The sequence below is a fragment of the Xiphophorus maculatus genome, chromosome 20, assembly GCF_002775205.1.
Source record: "Xiphophorus maculatus strain JP 163 A chromosome 20, X_maculatus-5.0-male, whole genome shotgun sequence".
Classification (NCBI taxonomy): Eukaryota; Metazoa; Chordata; class Actinopteri; order Cyprinodontiformes; family Poeciliidae; genus Xiphophorus; species Xiphophorus maculatus.
Window position 1 is genome coordinate 21,134,145 of NC_036462.1, and position 17,970 is coordinate 21,152,114.

Genomic DNA, 17,970 nt, shown 5'->3' on the forward strand with positions numbered 1-17,970 from the left:
AAGCCACCTGTTTTCATGATAATTTGCTTGGTAATGAATAATAACTCAAGGTATTGCCTTCTGCCACAACAGTAAACGATGGGAACACTCACTATATTGGCACTGGTCGCCTAGGAAGTCAGCAGGGCAGCGACAGGTGGGCTGATTTCCAGCACTGACGGTGCAGTTGCCTCCATTCTTGCAGTAATTCTTGCATGTGTGCAGGTTGCAGGTGGGTCCTGTGAATCCTGTCGGGCACCTGCAGGTAGGGGAGCCTGTGGGAGGACAGGCGTGTTAGATGATGAGCAAGAAAGGATCTTAAGAAGCCATGTCTTAAACTCATATGTTACCTGCACGCCCTCTTATACCTGTATAAGAGGGCGTGCATGTGCCTCCGTTCCTGCAGTAGTCCTTGCACTGATCAATCTCGCATCGATCGCCTCTGTAGTTAGGCTGGCAGCGACACTTTGGCTGCTTGTGGGCGTTCAGGATGCAGCTCCCGCCGTTCATGCACTGGATGTTGCAGGGACCACTGGGGGGAGCTGCAGACGACAAAAGCTCAAAGTCATGCGGAAGCACTCACAGCGTCTTCTCCTCATGTTCCTCTCACCGCCCACGTACAGAGAGGAGACAGCGTGGGAGTGGGCAGCTCCACGCAGGTGCCGTTGTCCAAGGTGCGCCCGTTGGGACACGTGCAGACCGGACCGCTGGGGCTGAGCAGACAGAGCCACTCACACTTCTTCCTGTCACAGGGATTGTTCACTGGAAGAAAGAGAAGCGGAGAGGGAGTGCTGAAATGCTATCAACAGAGATTACATTTCCTCTGAGAACCACTAGAGGGAGTCATTGTGACCCTCAGGTTTAGAGAGGATGACTGCTGGTCTTTTCAACTGTTTCAGAAACTAGAGTGAAATTTGATTTATGAAAGATATAGCATTTCATTTAATGTAAAATCACTGCATGGTGATATTTCATTTTGTATGAGGAAGAAATAACAAACAACAATTTAGATGGTTCACTAAACACATTTGAAATGCTGTATTAGGACAACTAGAAGAAAGTTATTAATGATTATTTAATGTCCAAGGCTCTCAGAGACAGAAAGACAAAGGTGTTTTGTCATAACATCAAGTATTCTGATGGTTTCATAGCTGAACATCAAAAGTGTGTGGCATGTCATCCCATTGCAAGTTTTAGTAAAATGATTCAGTTTGTGGTCTTTTTCAAACTAACACGTTTTATTTTGGGAGGCAAATGCTGCCACCAACACCAAGTTATTTGTCCCAAACTGTGAAGTAGACTTTTTCATGCATTAGATGAGCAAATCTGGTCAACTGTTTTTTTTCTTCTTTTTTTAAATGTGAGAACCAATTTAGGGAAAGTCATAATCGAGACCTTGGTGGTTCTAGTGTTCAGTAAACATGAGTTGTTGCTGACTTTAAGCTTGTTGTTCTGGCTTGTTCTATTTCTTGCCCTCACTCACCATCAGGCTGCTTGTATCTGTGGTGCAGCACCAGATCCGTGGCGTGGTTCACGCCATTCGCCAGGTTCTCTAGGGGTCCTCTCCCAAACTTGTTCACTCTGAACACAGAATTGTTCATGTAGGTGACGCCGTAGATGTGGTCCTCAAAGACGTCGATGCTGAACGGATGTCGGAGCTCTGCGGGAGAAACAAGGACGCAGCAAAGACAGGAGCTGAATCCTGGACTAATAAAACCTGTGTAAGATGTCAAACTCAAGGCCTGAGGGTCAAATGTGGCCCACCGTAGCTTTTCATGTGGCCCTACAGACTACAGAGGGGCACATAAATAGACCCTTCAAGATAAAAGTTGTGTTTCAAGATTATTTCATCTAGCAAATCAAAGGGTTTTAATCCGTTCACTGCTAAATTACAATCAGTCCCTCCTGTTTTTTTGCTTCTACTACAGTTCTGTCTCAGCCTTACGTGGTGCCAGGTTATATATACAGTCTGTGATCGACGTGGAGAGTTACCGTCATACGAAAGCATAGATATCGCAAAATTCCTTGGAAATATTTCTAAAGTACTGATTTTCATTGCAAAAGAAAATAAGGGATTGATCAGTGTGCAAAGATGATGAATGCAGACAGCTATTGTTTTTTTTTTTTATTGATATCTGATCAGTTTATTCATGGGTCTTATCAACACATTCTGCCACAAACCAACCCATGAAGAGCATTCATGATCTTGATGCAGCATCTCTGAAAGCCACTCAACTGTTTTGTGCGTTTATAGCCACCACCACGTCGCTGCCGTCCAGCCTCACGCTGCAGATCAGGGAAAGTTTGGCGTCGGCCCAGTACAGACGCTCATTGAAGTAGTCGACCGCCAAACCTGGAAAACAGCATCAGGAAAGTTTAAAGGTGACCTCGTTATGTTTACCAGAAGATCAGGGAGAACTGTGTGACGGTGTTTCACCAGTTGGCCACTGGATGTTTTCTTCAACCAGTGTCTCTCTCATGGTTCCGTCCATAGCTGCTGTTTCTATCTTGGGATGGTTGCCCCAATCAGCCCAGTACATTTTCCTAAAGAGTAAGATGTAAAACATTCATCTATCATATTAATCTTTCCCCAGATAACTGTTTACATGTCTGCCACTGACCCTCTCTGGGGGTCAACCACAATAGCATGAGGCTCGTCGATCATGCCAGAGATCAGGGTCTTGTGGTGGCGTCCACCGCTCATCTGTGCCACCTCGATGACATCTCTGCCAGAGTCGGTCCAGTACAAGTTCCCTGCCACCCAGTCCACAGCAATGCCTCGGGGCATCTTCAGCTCTGGAATCTAATCAGAATCAGCACGGATACATATTTTTTATTAGCTTATGCGATTCTCTGGCAGGACTGCGTGCAACACGAGCGAAAACGAAACCACCAGCACCTCGAAGTTGATGACCCGGGAATCGGTCTGCCGTCTGTTTCGGTTGCTGTTTTGAGAGGAGGATGAGGACGGCAGGTCGAAGTAAGAAATGCGCCCTATGTGCCAGTTGGTCCAGTAAAGGCGATTAGTCTTCACATGCAGGTCCATGGCGTCGATGCGCACATTGGCGTCGCCCTGGAAGGTCAGCTCGTAGCGCCAGTTTGGCACAGAGGCGTCCAGGCTGCGGATCTCATTGTCGTCCCCGAGATAAAGCACATGTCCTTGAGCTGGAAGGGGACGAAAGGACGAAAACGAGCTTTAGAGAGCTGTGAGGAAAAGCCTGTTACAGGGTTAGTAGGAGAGTGATAAAAAGTATTCAGCAGGTGGAGTTATTTATTTTTAAGAGCCACAACACACAGATGTGGCTCTTAAGATCGTTTTAATGTAAATCAATGGGAAAACGACTACATTCAACAGGTTTGGTCTTTTAAAATTTGGAAGAATGTAAGAAATGATCATACACATAATTTCTCCAATATTATCAAGACCTGGTAAAAGCTAAAAGTAAACTTTTAAGACTGTAATGAAACCTTGAATACATCACTTTCCCTATTAAAGTTACGTATATAACTGAGTTCACTCAGCACCGCCCTCTGGCGATCAGTAGGGATAAAGTAGAGCTAATATTTTTATGATATTCTGATTTATTGAAATGCACTTGCATGTCTTACCATCAGCCTTGCAGGTGTTATTTATTTTGCTGAAATACTTGTGGCAGCTGCACTTGTGGGAGCCTTTCGTGTTGTTGCAGATGTGGGAACAAACTCCAAACTGCTTGCACTCGTTCTTATCTGTGAAACATCCGAAGGCCGTCACGCCTGCGTTAGCCAAAGCCTAAAGAGTCAAGGGAAACACCAAAGCAATTCTCAGACATCCTTACCTTGGCATCTGTTCTGTCCACTGGACTGGAAGCCGGGTTTGCAGGAGCAGAAGGAGACGGTGCCGTTGATCACACAGTGCGCTTCGTCTCCGTCTCCGCACATGGTCACGTTGCTGCGGCATTCGTTCAGCGTCGTATCTGCTGCAAATTAAAGAGGCCACATACAGTCAGCGCTGATGATGTCTAACAGTAGCCATCAAACAGTGAGGCTGTAGCGCACCTTTCTTTTCACAGCTCATTTCGTCAGAGCCATAATCCTCACAGTCGTTGAAGTGGTTGCAGAGCAGGTCGGTGCTGATGCAGCGGCCATTGGAGCACTGGAACTGGTTCTTCTGGCATACTGGCTTCAACGGATGTGTTGCTAGAAAAGAAAATGGGCCCAAATAAGTTTTCTCCAGCTCACAGGAATAAAAACCAAAATCAAAATAATTGATGAAGCTTCTGGGTTAAATTATTATTTATTTATTTTGGTTTTATTTCAAGGATCCAATCTCTCTGATAATCTTTGAAAGTGGTTCCTGATCAGCAGATTTTCAGATTTTCCTTAGCTTGTTTTTCCCCCAGCTGCTTTATTGACCCATTTGCTTCTGTGTACTTAAACTTGATCATGAGAGCATACTCTGTAGGGTGTGTGCAAAAGAAGTGGATAATTGGAGGGACAAGGTACAGGCCTAAAATACTATGTACTGCAGACCACAGTATATTCCATGTTTATTCCTTTTTCTGAAAGAAGGAGACGATGCCTGTGTGATCACTGTGTCATCACTGTGTGGTTTTTTATTCTTTTTTGTGAAAGAAAAATGAATAAAAACGAAGCATAAACTTGCATTATCATTCACTTATCAGTCAAGGGGTATTTGGAAATTATCTTCTTGGTATTAAAAGTACATATTCTGTCTTCTTTTTCATAGATTCAGCTAAATTAATGAGGATAAATTGTGTCTTTGTAATAGTTTTCTAAGAAAGTGCCAGAAGATCCCCAAGGTGTCTGTTATGGTTTAGCCTTTCTAAGCCTGAATAATGATGAAAATGGTCCAATATTGAAAGGAAACACTGATCAAGGGACATTATAAAGACAGGCTGGTTCGTTGGAAGCACAACGATTTAAATTAGGCATGAATCAAAACTCTTGCGCAGTAAAATACATCTGAGTAGAGCAAACCCGAAGTTGACGCTTTTATTATTGATGCAGCAGTACAAGAAAAAAAAACAACAGAATAAACTCACGGCAGTTGAGCTCGTCACTGTTGTCCCCACAGTTGTTCACACCGTCGCAGCGCTTCGACACCGGCACACACACCCGGTCGTTAAGGCAACGGAACTGCCTCGTGGGTGGGCACAGGAATTTAACTGATGGACCAACAGAGAGGAGGATTAGGAGAAGGAAAATCATAAGCCAATCCCAAAACTGGAGGAAGACAAAAAGCCCGAAAGGTGAAACACGGCAAATCTCACCGCACTCTGCTGGGTTCTCATCTGAGTTGTCTCCACAGTCGTCCTCACCGTCACACATCCAGTTAAGAGGCTTACACAGCGTGTTGTTGCACTGGAATTCATCATGGAAGCAGTGTTTGTCCACTGAGACGCCGCAGCAAGAGAGAGGACATACAGTATTCATACCACTGGCGTTACAAACCAATACTCTATTGTACCTTAATGGGATTTTAATTGAAGGCACACAAAAAGCAGCACATCAAAACAAAAACTGCATGTTTGAGCGTGAAGACATTTCCACAGATTCTCAATTGGATTTGAGTCTGGACTTTGACTTGGCCATTCTAACACATGAATGTGCTTTGGTCTAATCCGTTCCGTTGTAGCTCTGGCTAGATGTTTAGGGTTATTGTACTGCTGGGAGTTGGACCTTCACTTCAGTCTACCAGTTTTATCAGCTCTTCTATCATTGTGGGAGAAAAAGCACAGCCTCTCTGATTAAAGCTGTCCTTGTGCTGCCTGACAATGTTGGTGAGCAGCCAGCTGCAGTTGACAGAAACTCTTTCAATATTCAGACCACAGATTGAACAGAGCTCTGTGAGGATATTATTTTACTATGTATAACCTAACTATGCTTTAAGCATCTCCCCAACTTCTTCTTTGAACAGTTTCCAGGGTTCCTTGGTCTTCAGCATGCTGAATGTTCGCTAATCTTCTCCAACAAATCTCTGAACAGCTGAATTTACACAGAGTTTAAATCTGAGTTTATTTACAAAATAAGTAACTTCTCAAGGGAATTAGTTGCAATGGATATTTTTGGGAGTGTTTTTTGCAAAAAATTTGATTTTGTTCCCTTATCTTCACAATTATGCACAGTTTTAAGATGAGATGAGTTAAGATACATTCCGAATAAACTGAAGAAGAAGGTTTGTTGTTGTTAGGTGACAGATCAGGGGAAAGTTAAGGCAACATGAATAATTCTGCATGGTGCTTCATGTTGTCCAGCTGAATGCGTGGACATGTCTTAGTCTCCTTCAGGAGGAAACCAGCGACGCGCTCACCAGGACTGTCGCAGTTCTCCTCATCACTGCCTTCTATGCAGTCGACATCAGAATCACAGCGCCAGCGGATGGGAATGCAGTGACCACTCTGGCACTGGAACTGATCACTGTTGCACCGCACCTCACAGCCATCCTGAAGCACAACCAGAGTGCTGCCATTTTTAGTTCTCCTCTATTGTGACAGATTTTAAAAAGTTGAAAGAGGAAGAAAAATAAATCAATAAAAATTGAGCGATACCTCATCTGACCCGTCGGCACAGTCATGATCCCCGTCGCACTTCCAGCGGCCAGCAATGCAGCGGCCATTCGTGCAGGCAAACTCGCTCTCTGAACACTTTCGAGGCACTGAGGGCGGAGAGAAAAGAGGCTTTGAAGAGTATGTAAGGATAATTAGGAGAGCATAAAGAGCAGAGGGAGTCAGTCAGGAAAGGCTTAAGGAGAGGATAACTAGAGGCGCTCAGAACAGAATAGGAGCAGGGCCTAGTTACATAAAATAAGGTATTTTAATTGCATTATAGGGATCAGTGGGTGAAGAAAGGAGAAGGATTGCAGAAGAGATCACAAAAGCTGGAGGAGAAAAAAAAGCAAGACCGGGAGTTTCAAGGTTGCGGTTGATCTGAAACAGTGACAGCACCTACCTCTGGCTCACAGCAATAGGCCAGTGTGAAATGCAAAACAAGACATGAGATGATGTGAGATGTGCACAGAACCGACCAACTGACCAGAAATCAGTTGAGGAGCTACAGCAGACAGAAAGTGAAGAGCGACACATTCCTTACCGCCTCTGTTTTCTTCCAACAGCAAAGCTCATGCAGAGTTACAAACAAGCTGGTTTTCACTCACACAGTGAGCTGTGCATCTTCAAAGGGTAATAAAAAGAACACAGAGGACCTACCGCACTTCTCCTCATCCGAATTGTCCCCACAGTCGTTGTCGTAGTCGCACTGCCAGCGGCCGGGCACGCAGCGGTTGTTCTTGCAGCGGAACTGGTAAGGTTCGCACGTTCTCTCGTCTGTGCACAAACAGGAAGGGTCAGGCTCTGCAGAGAGACATCAAACACTTCCTGCCTCCGGGGCAGAGCCTTTCCTCACCGCACTCATCTTTGGGTTCGTCGGAGGCGTCGCTGCAGTCCGCCTCGGCGTCGCACTTCCAGAGCGCCGGGATGCAGCGGCCCGAGTCCTTGCAGCGGAACTCGTCCACGCCGCACGTCATCTGAGCTGCGATGCGGAGGAGGACGCAAGCACTTCAATAGACTCACATCGAAAAGCGCGTATTTTACCACAGTTTTATTTTAAAGGCTCATCTTACTGCAGTTGGCAGGCTCATCAGATCCATCCACGCAGTCGTTGTCCCGGTCACAGACCCAGACCCTCGGGATGCAGCGCTTACTCATGGCACACTGGAACTGGTTGGGAGCACATGTGACCTCCGCTACAACAGCAAGGCACACATTTGAATTATTATAGCAACACTACATTAAAACAAACTGTTATGGAGTATATTTACAAAAACACGTTTTCTTTCATTTTGAGACAAATTAACTGAGGATTTAATCTAATCCTGTAAACGGTAACTGTATCTATGATCAGTAGAGATGCGCAATACTGCATATTTGAGCAAAAATTGTCATTTGAGAGAAAATGGAAACAACATTTAGAAACTACCAAACACCAAAACAAAACAAGAGGGAATCAAAAACTAAAATATTGATCTTACCACGCTATTATCAATTCAATTTTGATAACTTGGTATTGATATTATCTATATTTTATCACAGATCTATATTTATTGGTTGTCAGGAAGACTATAACATATTGTGGGACGATCCTGCAACAGTAACAGAAACAGTGAAAACTGTAAAACCCCTGACCGCCGTTACGAAGCGCTGAAACTAATAAACATCAGAGGTGACTTACGGCAGTCCTTTTCATCCTCTCCATCCCCGCAGTTGTCCTGGCCGTTGCAGCGGAAGATTCCTGGGATGCAGCGGTTGGGGTGGGTACACTTGAATTGACTCGGCAGGCACACGTGAATGTCTGAGAAAGGGAAGCCCATGAGCAACGAGTGGTGTACGGAAAGAGTAAATCAGTAATTATGGATGTGCGAGTGTTTCTACCGCAGTTGGCTTCGTCAGAGCTATCCTGACAGTCGTTGTCTCCGTCACAAATGTAGGCAGGGTTGATGCAGATGCCGGTGCCGCACTGGAACTGACCGGGTTTGCACTTAAACTCAGCTGTAGGGAGGGCCAGGCACAGCACATCGTTACAACACAATATTCATAAAACATCAACAAGAAAATCAACAGAAATCGACTGATCTGGCTAATCACTTACGGCAGTCTGCGGGCTCATCTGAGCGATCCCCACAGTCATCCTCTGTGTCGCACTTCCACCAAAATGGAATGCACTTGTCATTTTTGCAGACAAACTAAAAGAATAGATGATAAACATGATTTTTTATTATTTTTTTAAAGGGGAAAACAAGTTGTTTAGTGACACCTCTGCACAAGCTCACCTGGCTCGCCGTGCAGTTGGACAGACAGCGTTTGCCGTCTGCGGCCAAGTAAAAGTTGGTGGGGCATGCACACTTGTAGCCCCCGCCAGGGGAGAGCAAACACAGGTTACTGCAGCCGCCGTTGTTTATCTGACACGGATGGCCGGCCACTGGTGAGAACAGAAGGGAACGTAAACGGCGAGGATGAAATCAGACAGAGACATCAAAGATTGGAGCAGCGTGTACCATCAGGCTGGCGGTATGCGTGGAATACGTGGATGTCCATCGGTCTGTGCAGGGTACTGATCAGCATCGTCTTGTTGGTCCCCTGTGTCTTATGAGCTCTGTTGATAGATTTTGTTTCCCAGTCTGTCCAGTAGATGTACTCCTCAAACAGAGTCATGGCAAAGATATGAGGAATATCCTGAGAGAGAACTACAGGAGTTCACACACACACACACACACACACACACACACACACACACACACACACACACACACACACGCACACACACGCACACACACACACACACGCGCGCCAACACACAGGACAAATGAAACAAAGTAAAAAGCAATAAAAATTAAGTTAAATATGTTTTTAATTATCTGTGATTTACCAGTGTGTCTGCTGGTTCCATCCATGCTGGCGAACGCGATATAATCCTCTCGAGCGTCCGCCCAGTAGATGCGGTCGTTGATGAAGTCCAGGGCTAAGCCGTTAGGCCAGGTGATTTTATCTTTAATGATGACACTCCGGTTGGTGCTGTCCATCCCGATCCTCCCAATGTGAGGGTTGTCACCCCAGTCAGACCAGTACAAATACCTGTCAGGGATGACCGTGAGTAATATTACTGTTATTGTTCACGCTAAAGTATTCATGCCATTAAAACATATCACTTTTTGTCACAAACAATCACTTTAATGTGTTTTATGAGAACAAAAAAGTAGTGAGGGTGATGTATTTAATGTTTCACGCAACAATTCAGCTTTGAATTGCCAATTCTAACATAATACATTCTTTATTCTGAATCATTTCTGTGGAACTGGTTGAATTTTTAGGCTCATTGTCCTCTAACTGTTTATTTATTACAGTATTTTCCAGCATTTATATGTACAGCTCTGGAAAAAATTAAGAGACCATTTAAAATGATCAGTTTCTCCAATTTTACTTTTTATAGACATATGTTTGAGTAAAATGAACATTGTTTTTTTATTCTATGAACTACTGACAACATGTCTTTGAAATTCCAAGCAACAATTTAGTATTTATTTGCAGAAAATGAGAAATTGGCAAAATGGCGAAAAAGATGCAGTGCTTTCAGACGTCAAATAATGCGAAGAAAACAGATTCGTATTCATTTAGGAACAACAAAACTAAAGTTTCAACTGAGGAAGAGCTCAGAAATCAATATCTGGTGGAGAACTGTTTTGATATGACAAAATATACTTTTGTGAATAAGAAATTGTTTTTAACATTTTGCCTGGTGAAACAAAGGTTTTACTATCTAACTTTTGCACTGTATGCCCATGTTTCCACTTTAAATAATATCGACATCACAGTGGAGATGCAGGACTCGTTTGGTTCTTGATCGCTCTCACCCGTAGCGAACGTCCACAGCGATGGCACGTGGCTCCCTCAGGCCGCTATTGACCAGAACCGTCCGGTACGCTCCATTCAGCTTTGACACCTCTATAGTGTCCCGTCCCTTATCACACCAGTACAGGTTTCCTCCGACCCAGTCCACAGCCAGACCGTCAGGATTGTTGAGCAACGTGCGGTGAAGAACCTGACAGAAGAACAAGAAGCTATCTGTATGTAACATGGATGGGTCTAATTATTTCTAACATCCTCATCCTCATGCTTGAGGATGAGGATGAGGTTGAGGATGAGAAGGCTGGCAGCTTTAATTATCCTCTTATCGTTCAAAGACAGGACGCTGCAACACCAACCTGAACGTTGCTGCCGTTGATATGCATCCGTCGGATCATGCTGCCCTGCGTGTTGACATCTGTCCAATAAATCATCTGCTGCCGATAGTCGAAGTCCAGAGCCACGGCGTTGTTTAAGCCCTGACAGCAGCAGAGAAGTCGGATTAGTTTAATGACACGACAAACGTCTGCAGCACAATCACCAAAATGACGCATAGGGCTCACCTGTTTGAGCAGGGTGTAGTTGGAGCCGTCCAAGTTGAGCTTCCTCAGGTAATAGCGGTTGGCAAAGATGAGGAACGGCTCCTCGTCTGCAAGGTGAGAGCACAGATGAGGGGATTTGTCTGAAACACAGGACTGTTATTAAACTGTCGCTTTCTTACCAGAAACAGATTTGCATATCGTTGGGTTCTCCGGACTGAGCTGGAAGCCCTCCACACACAGACAGTGGTAGCTGCCATGGGTGTTGATGCAGCGCTGGGTGCAGGGGTAAGAGGTTGTGCATTCGTCTATGTCCACGCAGGTCTTCCTGTCGTCTTTGAGACGGAAACCTGGGTGGCAGCGGCACTGTGAGGGAGCAAAGGAAGGAGCTGGTAAAGCAACAGCAAACATGGACACAAATGTTTCCTGTCAAACATTTAGAAGAGTAAATACAATTTATAAACATATTTACTATGAATTTAGAGCAGCTATTTATTTAAGGAAGAGAGGAAGGAAGGGGGTATGGAAAGAAGAAAGGAGGGAAGGAAGGAAAGAAGAAAAAAGGAAGGAAAGAAGGTAGAAAAGAAAGAAGAAAGGAGGGAATGAAGGAAGTAAGGCAGGAAGGAAGGAGTGAAAGAACAAAAGAAGGAGGGAATGGAGAAAAGCAGGAAGGATACAAGGAAGGGAGGAAAGAAGGAACCAAAGAAAGTACAGAAGAAAGGAAGCAAGAAAAGAAGAAACCTTTAGAAAATCGGGTAGATAGAGAAAACAGGACATTACACACAATTGTCCAAACTCTTTCCAGCATACTGTAAATATAAATCCAGTTTCAGGTTTTCTGGTCCACTCTGCACACGTTTCGTTTCCTGCTCACCTTGAAGCCTTTTTTCAGGTCCTCACAGAGCTGCGAGCAGCCGCTCAATTTCCTGTTCAGACACTCATTGATGAAGCAGTTCAGCTCATCAGAGCCGTCGCCGCAGTCGTCCTTATGGTCACAGAGCAGAGCCTCAGCGATGCACTTTCCATTACTGCAGGCGTACGCGGTGTCATTGCATTTCTTTTCTGTTCAGTGGAACAAAGAAATTAAATGAGAAACAAGCGGAGAGAAAACTTCACTCAAGCTGATGACATTTCAAAGATTGCTTCTGAGGTTAGTTCTAGTCTATTGAGAAATCAGACTTTTTCCTTTCACATAAGCATTTTTTATTCAATGTTCAATGAGACATTTATTGTGGTTGTTTGCAGCTTAATTGTTGCTTTCTCTGCTTTAGTGTTGTTTCTATTTTGCATTCAAATCATTTCCTGGTCTAATTAACCTTCCTAACTCAGGAAAATCAAATTTTATGAATAATCATTTTTACTACATTGCCCTGCCCAAGACTGACAACAACTGTTGTAAATAAATGTATGCATAAATCTGAATAAACAACTAAAATAATAATAATAATAATAATAAAAATGACATTCCAGTTAATGGTTCTCATTTTCATGCATTAATCTCAAGTCTAATGTTACAAAAAAACACTAAAATGTTGAAGCAAGTTTCCATTTCCTAAAGGAAAAAATCTAAGAAATGCAACAAATACAACTCTGGAAAAACTGAAGAGCCCACTGCACTGAACCCCATTGAAAACCTCCTGGTTATTCCACCAAATATTGATTTCTGAACTCTTCCTGAGTTCAAACTTGAGTTTTGTTGTTTCTAAATGAACATGAACTTGTTTTCTTTGCATTATTTGAGGTCTGAAAGCACTGCATCTTGTTCGTTATTTTGACAATTTCTTATTTTCTGCAAATAAATAATAAATTGTTGCTAGGAATTTCTGAGACATGTTGTCAGCAGTTCATAGAAAAAAAAGAACAATGTTCATTTTACTCAAACTTATACCTACATAGAGTAAAATCAGAGAAACTGATAATTTCGCAGTGGTCTCTTATTTTTTCCAGAGCAGTGTGGTGTGTTTGTGGTGATCTGACCTGGACTTGAGCAGTGAGGGTTTTTCGGTGCTTCGTCTGAATGGTCGTGGCAATCAAACTCTCCATCGCACTCCCAGGACTTGTGGAGCAGACAGCTTCCGTTGGCGCAGCGGAAACTGTCAGGACCACACGGCGGGTAGTCTGCGGTGACAAACAGCGAGTGTACTCAAATAAAAATGGCAAGAGAAGGAGAAAGTGTTTGAATGACTGGCCCATTAGGTGGAAGAGGACCGCTTACGGCACTCGGGGGACTCATCGGAGCCGTCTCTGCAGTCTTTGTCATGGTCACACACGAAGTGCTTGGGGATACACTCTCGGCTCTGGCACATGAACTCGTCCCCGCTGCATGTGTCGTTGAAGACTGAGACAGAAATCATTTGGTGAGAAAACAAGTGATTTATTTCTCCCTCAAACAGAGCAGAGGGCTTCAGCTCACCACATCCAACTGTGACACTCTCGTCGAACCCATCGGGGCAATCTTTGTCGCCGTCACATTTCCAGCGTTGAGGAATGCACACATTTGACCCAGGACATCGAAATGTCCCTGGACTGCAGCTTTTATTCTCTATAAAAAAATGTTACAGCTCAGTCACATGAAGTTTTTAGAGTATCATAAAAAAAACATAAAGCCACACTCAGGTCAGCTATCCTTCCATTTATTTACAGCACAGATGTAATTCTACCCCTTGAACGCATCTTTCTTTTTCACATTTTCTTATGGCGCAGCCACAAGCCTCAAAGTTTACTAAATTATCTTTAATTGACAGAACAACAAGTCGTGTAAAACTGTGAAATGGGAATAAAATGATGCCATGGCTTTTAAATAAAAGCCATGGCATCATCTAAGGGCAGCTTCTTTTTTTGAAAGTCGCTGCCTTTCAAAAAAATTTGAAAAGTGTCGTGGGTATTTATAATCAACCCACCTTAATAAACAGTTTTAAAGTTGATTCTTAGATTCTTTGCAATCCAGCTCAATCTCAGTCAGACAGGAACCAGTCTGTTGGAGTTAGGTCTGGACTTTGACTGGGCCATTCTAACACATTAACATGCTTTGATCAAAATCATTCCCACTGTGGCTCCATTCATCTCCCCCATCGACTCTGACCTGCTTTCCTGTCCCTGCTAAAGAAAAGCTTACCCACAGCATGATGCTGCCATTGTGAGACATTTAAACTTCTACAACCTTCTACTGTCTGCTGTGTTCCTTGCTCTTTGTCATAATTTTGTGGATTTTATTTAGGTGTATAAGAGTATTGGAGGATGAACACAAATGCATGTCGCCATTTTTATGTGTAAATCACTTCAATTGAATATAAATATTGCATTATACAAATGTATATTTTTTCTATGGGACAAAATATATTTAGCGCTTACTGCAGTGAGCGTCCTCGTCGCTGTTGTCACCGCAGTCATCAGCCCCGTCACACACCCAGCGGCTGAAAATGCAGCGGTGGTTCTTACACTCAAACTGCGACGGTGAGCAGACCTTATCTACAAAAACAAAGATAGGGGTATGAAAGAGGCATCACTTCTCCAGGAAAATAAGAATCCATCAGGATTTCAGCTCGTCTCAGGTCGTACCGCAGTTATTTTCATCGGCACCGTTCTCACAGTCATTTTCACCGTCGCACGTCCAGCTCATGGGTATGCAGCGGTTGCTCGGACACGCAAAGAAGGGCAGGGGACACTTCGTCCTGCCGGCCCCTGACAGAGCAAAGTTAACGATAAGCACAAGAAAAATATCCTGTATTATAATTAAGTTCAAACTGTTCTCTTTTTATTTTTCTGTTTCTTCTGGTGTAATCTAAGATGAATACTTGACGTATCAGTCGATGAAGATTCAAAGCACCTGGGCAGTTCCTTTCATCTGAGAAGTCTCCACAGTCGTTGGCTCCGTCACATTGCCATGAGGGGACATAGCAGAGCGTGGTGAACTCACACTTCTGAAACATCACACTCTTCACTCCCAGATGGAAGTAAGAGGAACAGTCCGTGGGAGCTTCGTGAAGAAAAACAAACAAAAACTTAAGCCTCCGAGTGACATGCTGAGTTTAGCAGAAAATTATTACTGTTCTGTCCAAGAGACTGGATCAACTTACGACAGTTCATCTCATCACTCGCGTCCTCACAGTCCACTTTCTGGTTACACTTGCTGGAGTTGGAGATGCAGCTTCCGTCTCTGCACTGGAACTGATCGGCTGAGCACAACGTGGCTGGAGAAAGTGTTCAGGTAAATAAGCATTTAGAACTTTAAAACTCAGCAGTTTTTAGCCATTCCCAATTATTTTGTACTTTAGTTTTTAACCCTTTCGCAATCTTTTATAGTAATTTTACTCCACTGTTCTCCCCGTTTTCTCAAAGTAGACTCACTATTGCAGAAGACTTCATCCGAATTGTCTCCACAGTCATCCTGCCCGTTGCACCAAGAGCTGTGCCCCACACAGCGGCCATTTGTACACCGCCTGTAGCCCTTCTTGCACACGCGATTGGCTGAGAACCAGAGAGAAATGGGGTGAAATTTCCAATGTCAGAAAGAAAAATACATTATTGTACAGAGGAAAGATTGTCCTCACCACAGTAGGACTGTTTCTCATCAGACTTGTCCTTGCAGTGAGCCATGCCATCACAAGTTAGAGTGTAGTTCACGCAGTCTCCGTTTCCGCACTCAAACTCATCAACGCCTGTACAGGTGGAGTTGGCGCCTGAGGCACAAACAGAGGAGGGCAAAAGTGAAGGTTTTCAATTTAAACCTCATTAAAAACCAAAATGAATTCCAAAATATCTTTTTTTTTTTGTCAAAACGTATATTTCTTAAATTATTAATTGCAGGCTATTCCCTCAGGTGTGTGATCAGAGAGCAGAAGCAATAGCTAGATTGGTGAAAACATCCTCATAAAATAGAATCTAGTTAAAAGATTTAGAGCGCATTAATGTTTGATTATGGATCCACACATGTTAATCCAGACTGTTTTTAGTTAATCTGACTCTCGTTGTACCAGTGCAGGTGTTGTCGTCCAAAAGCTTTCGTTCGCCACGGCAGCCGCAGGTGACTCTTCCTTCAGAGCTCAGCAGACACAGGTCCTGACATCCTCCGTTATGGACTCGGCACAGAGAGAACTCACCTGTGCAAACATGAGGATTGTGAGAAGTAAACAAAGCTGCACACGGTACCTAGAAATTAGACCTTGCAACTGTGGGAAGACCATTTATCATATAGCAATCATGCCGGATCCCAAGTAGAGAAGTCCAGAATTTTCTCATGCTTGAATATCAAGCCCTCAGATACAAATATCTATACTATTTTAAGGCTTGCATGTTTATCTGCAAGCAACGGTGTTGTCTTAAAAATGTAGCCAACTTGCAAAGAGAATCTGAATTCATGCGCATAAATATTAACAAAAACTTAGATCAGCTTTGACTTTGACTTAAGTCAGGTTATTTGTGGAGAGCTGCAATAATGACAAAGTAATCACTCCACACATCGTGTTGAGCCCTGACTTACAGCTGTTTGTGTCGTTGGCCACGGCAACAATGCCCATGGGCTGCTGGGGGATGTCGGCACGCAACACCTTCATTTCAGCCCCGGTGTATTTGTCGGCACGAAGGACAGCCCTCCTGACCCAATCCGTCCAGAAGATGTAGTCTCCGTAAACAGCCAGGCCAAACGGATGGACCGGCTCGTTCTTCAGCACCACCTGAGGTAGAAATAACAGTTTATGACATCAGTTGATCAGGAAATCACATCCACACATATTCTATTGCTACTATTAGCACAGCCTTACAAAGGTCGGATATGTGATTACGTACGTATCTCCGACTGCCATCATACTCGCAGCGCTCAATCTTGTCAAGGGTGGCATCAGAGAAATAAAGCTTTTCAGCTCGGTGGTCGATGGCCAGCCCGTTGGGGGTTCTGATATCTGTGCCGATGATCACCAGGACGTTAGAACCACCCAGCGTAGCACGCATGATGCTGGGAGATTGCTCATTCCAGTTGGTCCAAAACATCAGGCTGTCGGTAGAAATACCGCAACACAGACATGGTCAGTGTTAAGAACAAATGTGTGAAAGTTAAGAAAGAAAAAACCAGCTCTGACCTCTGACACTCGTCAAGCACGAACGCCCTCGGGTGGTCGTCTCCAGACATCGTGACCACGGTGTTCCGGTCAACGGCGCCCCAGCGGCTTTGGTCCACATTGTGGCGGGTGATGGTTGACGTAGTGTAGCTGGTCCAGTATAACATATCCCAGCCTCTATGGTACGCCAAGCCCTCCACAGAGCCCACATCTGACACAGGAAGGACAGCGAAGAAGCATGTCAGTCACAGGTTGTGTTCAAATGCCAAACGCAGTCCTCTGCTTGCAGGTAAGTGCTGCCTGGTATCACAAAGTCACAACTCTTTAGTTGGGAGTAATATGTCCTTCAGGTCTTTTATCCAACAACCACGATGCCAAAAGGACACAAGCTAACTTTTTATTACACTACATCAACAGATGAGAGGGGGTCATTTTCTGTTGCACAACCTTGAAATGAGCTAAACGTTGTGATTTTTTCTGCCTGTAGGGAGGTGGAGTACACCAGAGGATAGAGGAACACAAAGTTCAGACTGAGAACAGCTGTGCTGCTAATGAGAAACAGCCACACATGCACGCTTACAAGGTTTCATTAAGAGCAGGATTGCTTAAAAATAAAAATAAACTTCTGTAATAGTTCCTTTTATTACACGGTTTTTAAACAGATGGATGGACAGATATGGAGTACACATATTTTACTATGCTTTCATCCGTAGAAACTCCTCACATTTAAATTCCATATTTTCCAAGATCTCGTGGGAACATTGTTAATAGTGATAAAAGAGGTCTTTTCTCAGGACTGGATACGACCTCACTAAGTCTTTCCCACTTCTGGCCAAATACCCAGTGAGGCTCCTTGCCAGATGAGGCACATCTTCAGTCTAACACCAGACATGATTCACTGTTTCTGTTATGAATGTTTCTAAGTGAAGCAACGCTGCTCCGAAGTTGAGCAACTTTCCAAACAACACTTTTTTGCATTCATAAATCACTGCGCAGTAAAAA

The 17,970-nt window shown here is 43.9% G+C and overlaps 1 protein-coding gene across 7 annotated transcripts in view; it reads right to left on the reverse strand.

The window, feature by feature from the left end:
• The window catches only part of LOC102238427 (low-density lipoprotein receptor-related protein 1-like), a 111,380-nt gene that overhangs the window by 5,751 nt on the left and 87,659 nt on the right, over positions 1 to 17,970 (reverse strand). For 4 of the 7 annotated variants that reach the window (XM_023325550.1, XM_023325548.1, XM_023325547.1 and 1 more), the window contains 42 exons: positions 16,990 to 17,179; positions 16,700 to 16,904; positions 16,395 to 16,587; positions 15,889 to 16,014; positions 15,466 to 15,594; positions 15,263 to 15,382; positions 14,992 to 15,105; positions 14,742 to 14,891; positions 14,474 to 14,596; positions 14,267 to 14,383; positions 13,329 to 13,457; positions 13,131 to 13,253; positions 12,893 to 13,033; positions 11,790 to 11,977; positions 11,098 to 11,281; positions 10,940 to 11,025; positions 10,736 to 10,855; positions 10,385 to 10,572; positions 9,403 to 9,608; positions 9,032 to 9,220; positions 8,807 to 8,955; positions 8,626 to 8,719; positions 8,409 to 8,525; positions 8,209 to 8,328; positions 7,601 to 7,723; positions 7,384 to 7,509; positions 7,188 to 7,304; positions 6,531 to 6,637; positions 6,293 to 6,425; positions 5,253 to 5,375; positions 5,025 to 5,147; positions 4,018 to 4,158; positions 3,798 to 3,938; positions 3,589 to 3,708; positions 2,879 to 3,144; positions 2,601 to 2,782; positions 2,417 to 2,523; positions 2,216 to 2,332; positions 1,463 to 1,639; positions 601 to 741; positions 348 to 521; positions 93 to 254 (listed from right to left, as the gene is read on the reverse strand). In XM_023325550.1, the coding sequence (XP_023181318.1) occupies positions 93 to 254; positions 348 to 521; positions 601 to 741; positions 1,463 to 1,639; positions 2,216 to 2,332; positions 2,417 to 2,523; positions 2,601 to 2,782; positions 2,879 to 3,144; positions 3,589 to 3,708; positions 3,798 to 3,938; positions 4,018 to 4,158; positions 5,025 to 5,147; positions 5,253 to 5,375; positions 6,293 to 6,425; positions 6,531 to 6,637; positions 7,188 to 7,304; positions 7,384 to 7,509; positions 7,601 to 7,723; positions 8,209 to 8,328; positions 8,409 to 8,525; positions 8,626 to 8,719; positions 8,807 to 8,955; positions 9,032 to 9,220; positions 9,403 to 9,608; positions 10,385 to 10,572; positions 10,736 to 10,855; positions 10,940 to 11,025; positions 11,098 to 11,281; positions 11,790 to 11,977; positions 12,893 to 13,033; positions 13,131 to 13,253; positions 13,329 to 13,457; positions 14,267 to 14,383; positions 14,474 to 14,596; positions 14,742 to 14,891; positions 14,992 to 15,105; positions 15,263 to 15,382; positions 15,466 to 15,594; positions 15,889 to 16,014; positions 16,395 to 16,587; positions 16,700 to 16,904; positions 16,990 to 17,179 (6,081 nt within the window). The remainder of the gene's footprint in view (positions 1 to 92; positions 255 to 347; positions 522 to 600; positions 742 to 1,462; positions 1,640 to 2,215; positions 2,333 to 2,416; positions 2,524 to 2,600; positions 2,783 to 2,878; positions 3,145 to 3,588; positions 3,709 to 3,797; positions 3,939 to 4,017; positions 4,159 to 5,024; positions 5,148 to 5,252; positions 5,376 to 6,292; positions 6,426 to 6,530; positions 6,638 to 7,187; positions 7,305 to 7,383; positions 7,510 to 7,600; positions 7,724 to 8,208; positions 8,329 to 8,408; positions 8,526 to 8,625; positions 8,720 to 8,806; positions 8,956 to 9,031; positions 9,221 to 9,402; positions 9,609 to 10,384; positions 10,573 to 10,735; positions 10,856 to 10,939; positions 11,026 to 11,097; positions 11,282 to 11,789; positions 11,978 to 12,892; positions 13,034 to 13,130; positions 13,254 to 13,328; positions 13,458 to 14,266; positions 14,384 to 14,473; positions 14,597 to 14,741; positions 14,892 to 14,991; positions 15,106 to 15,262; positions 15,383 to 15,465; positions 15,595 to 15,888; positions 16,015 to 16,394; positions 16,588 to 16,699; positions 16,905 to 16,989; positions 17,180 to 17,970) is intronic. The other 3 variants (XM_023325551.1, XM_023325549.1, XM_023325546.1) reach the window with 1 other exon arrangement.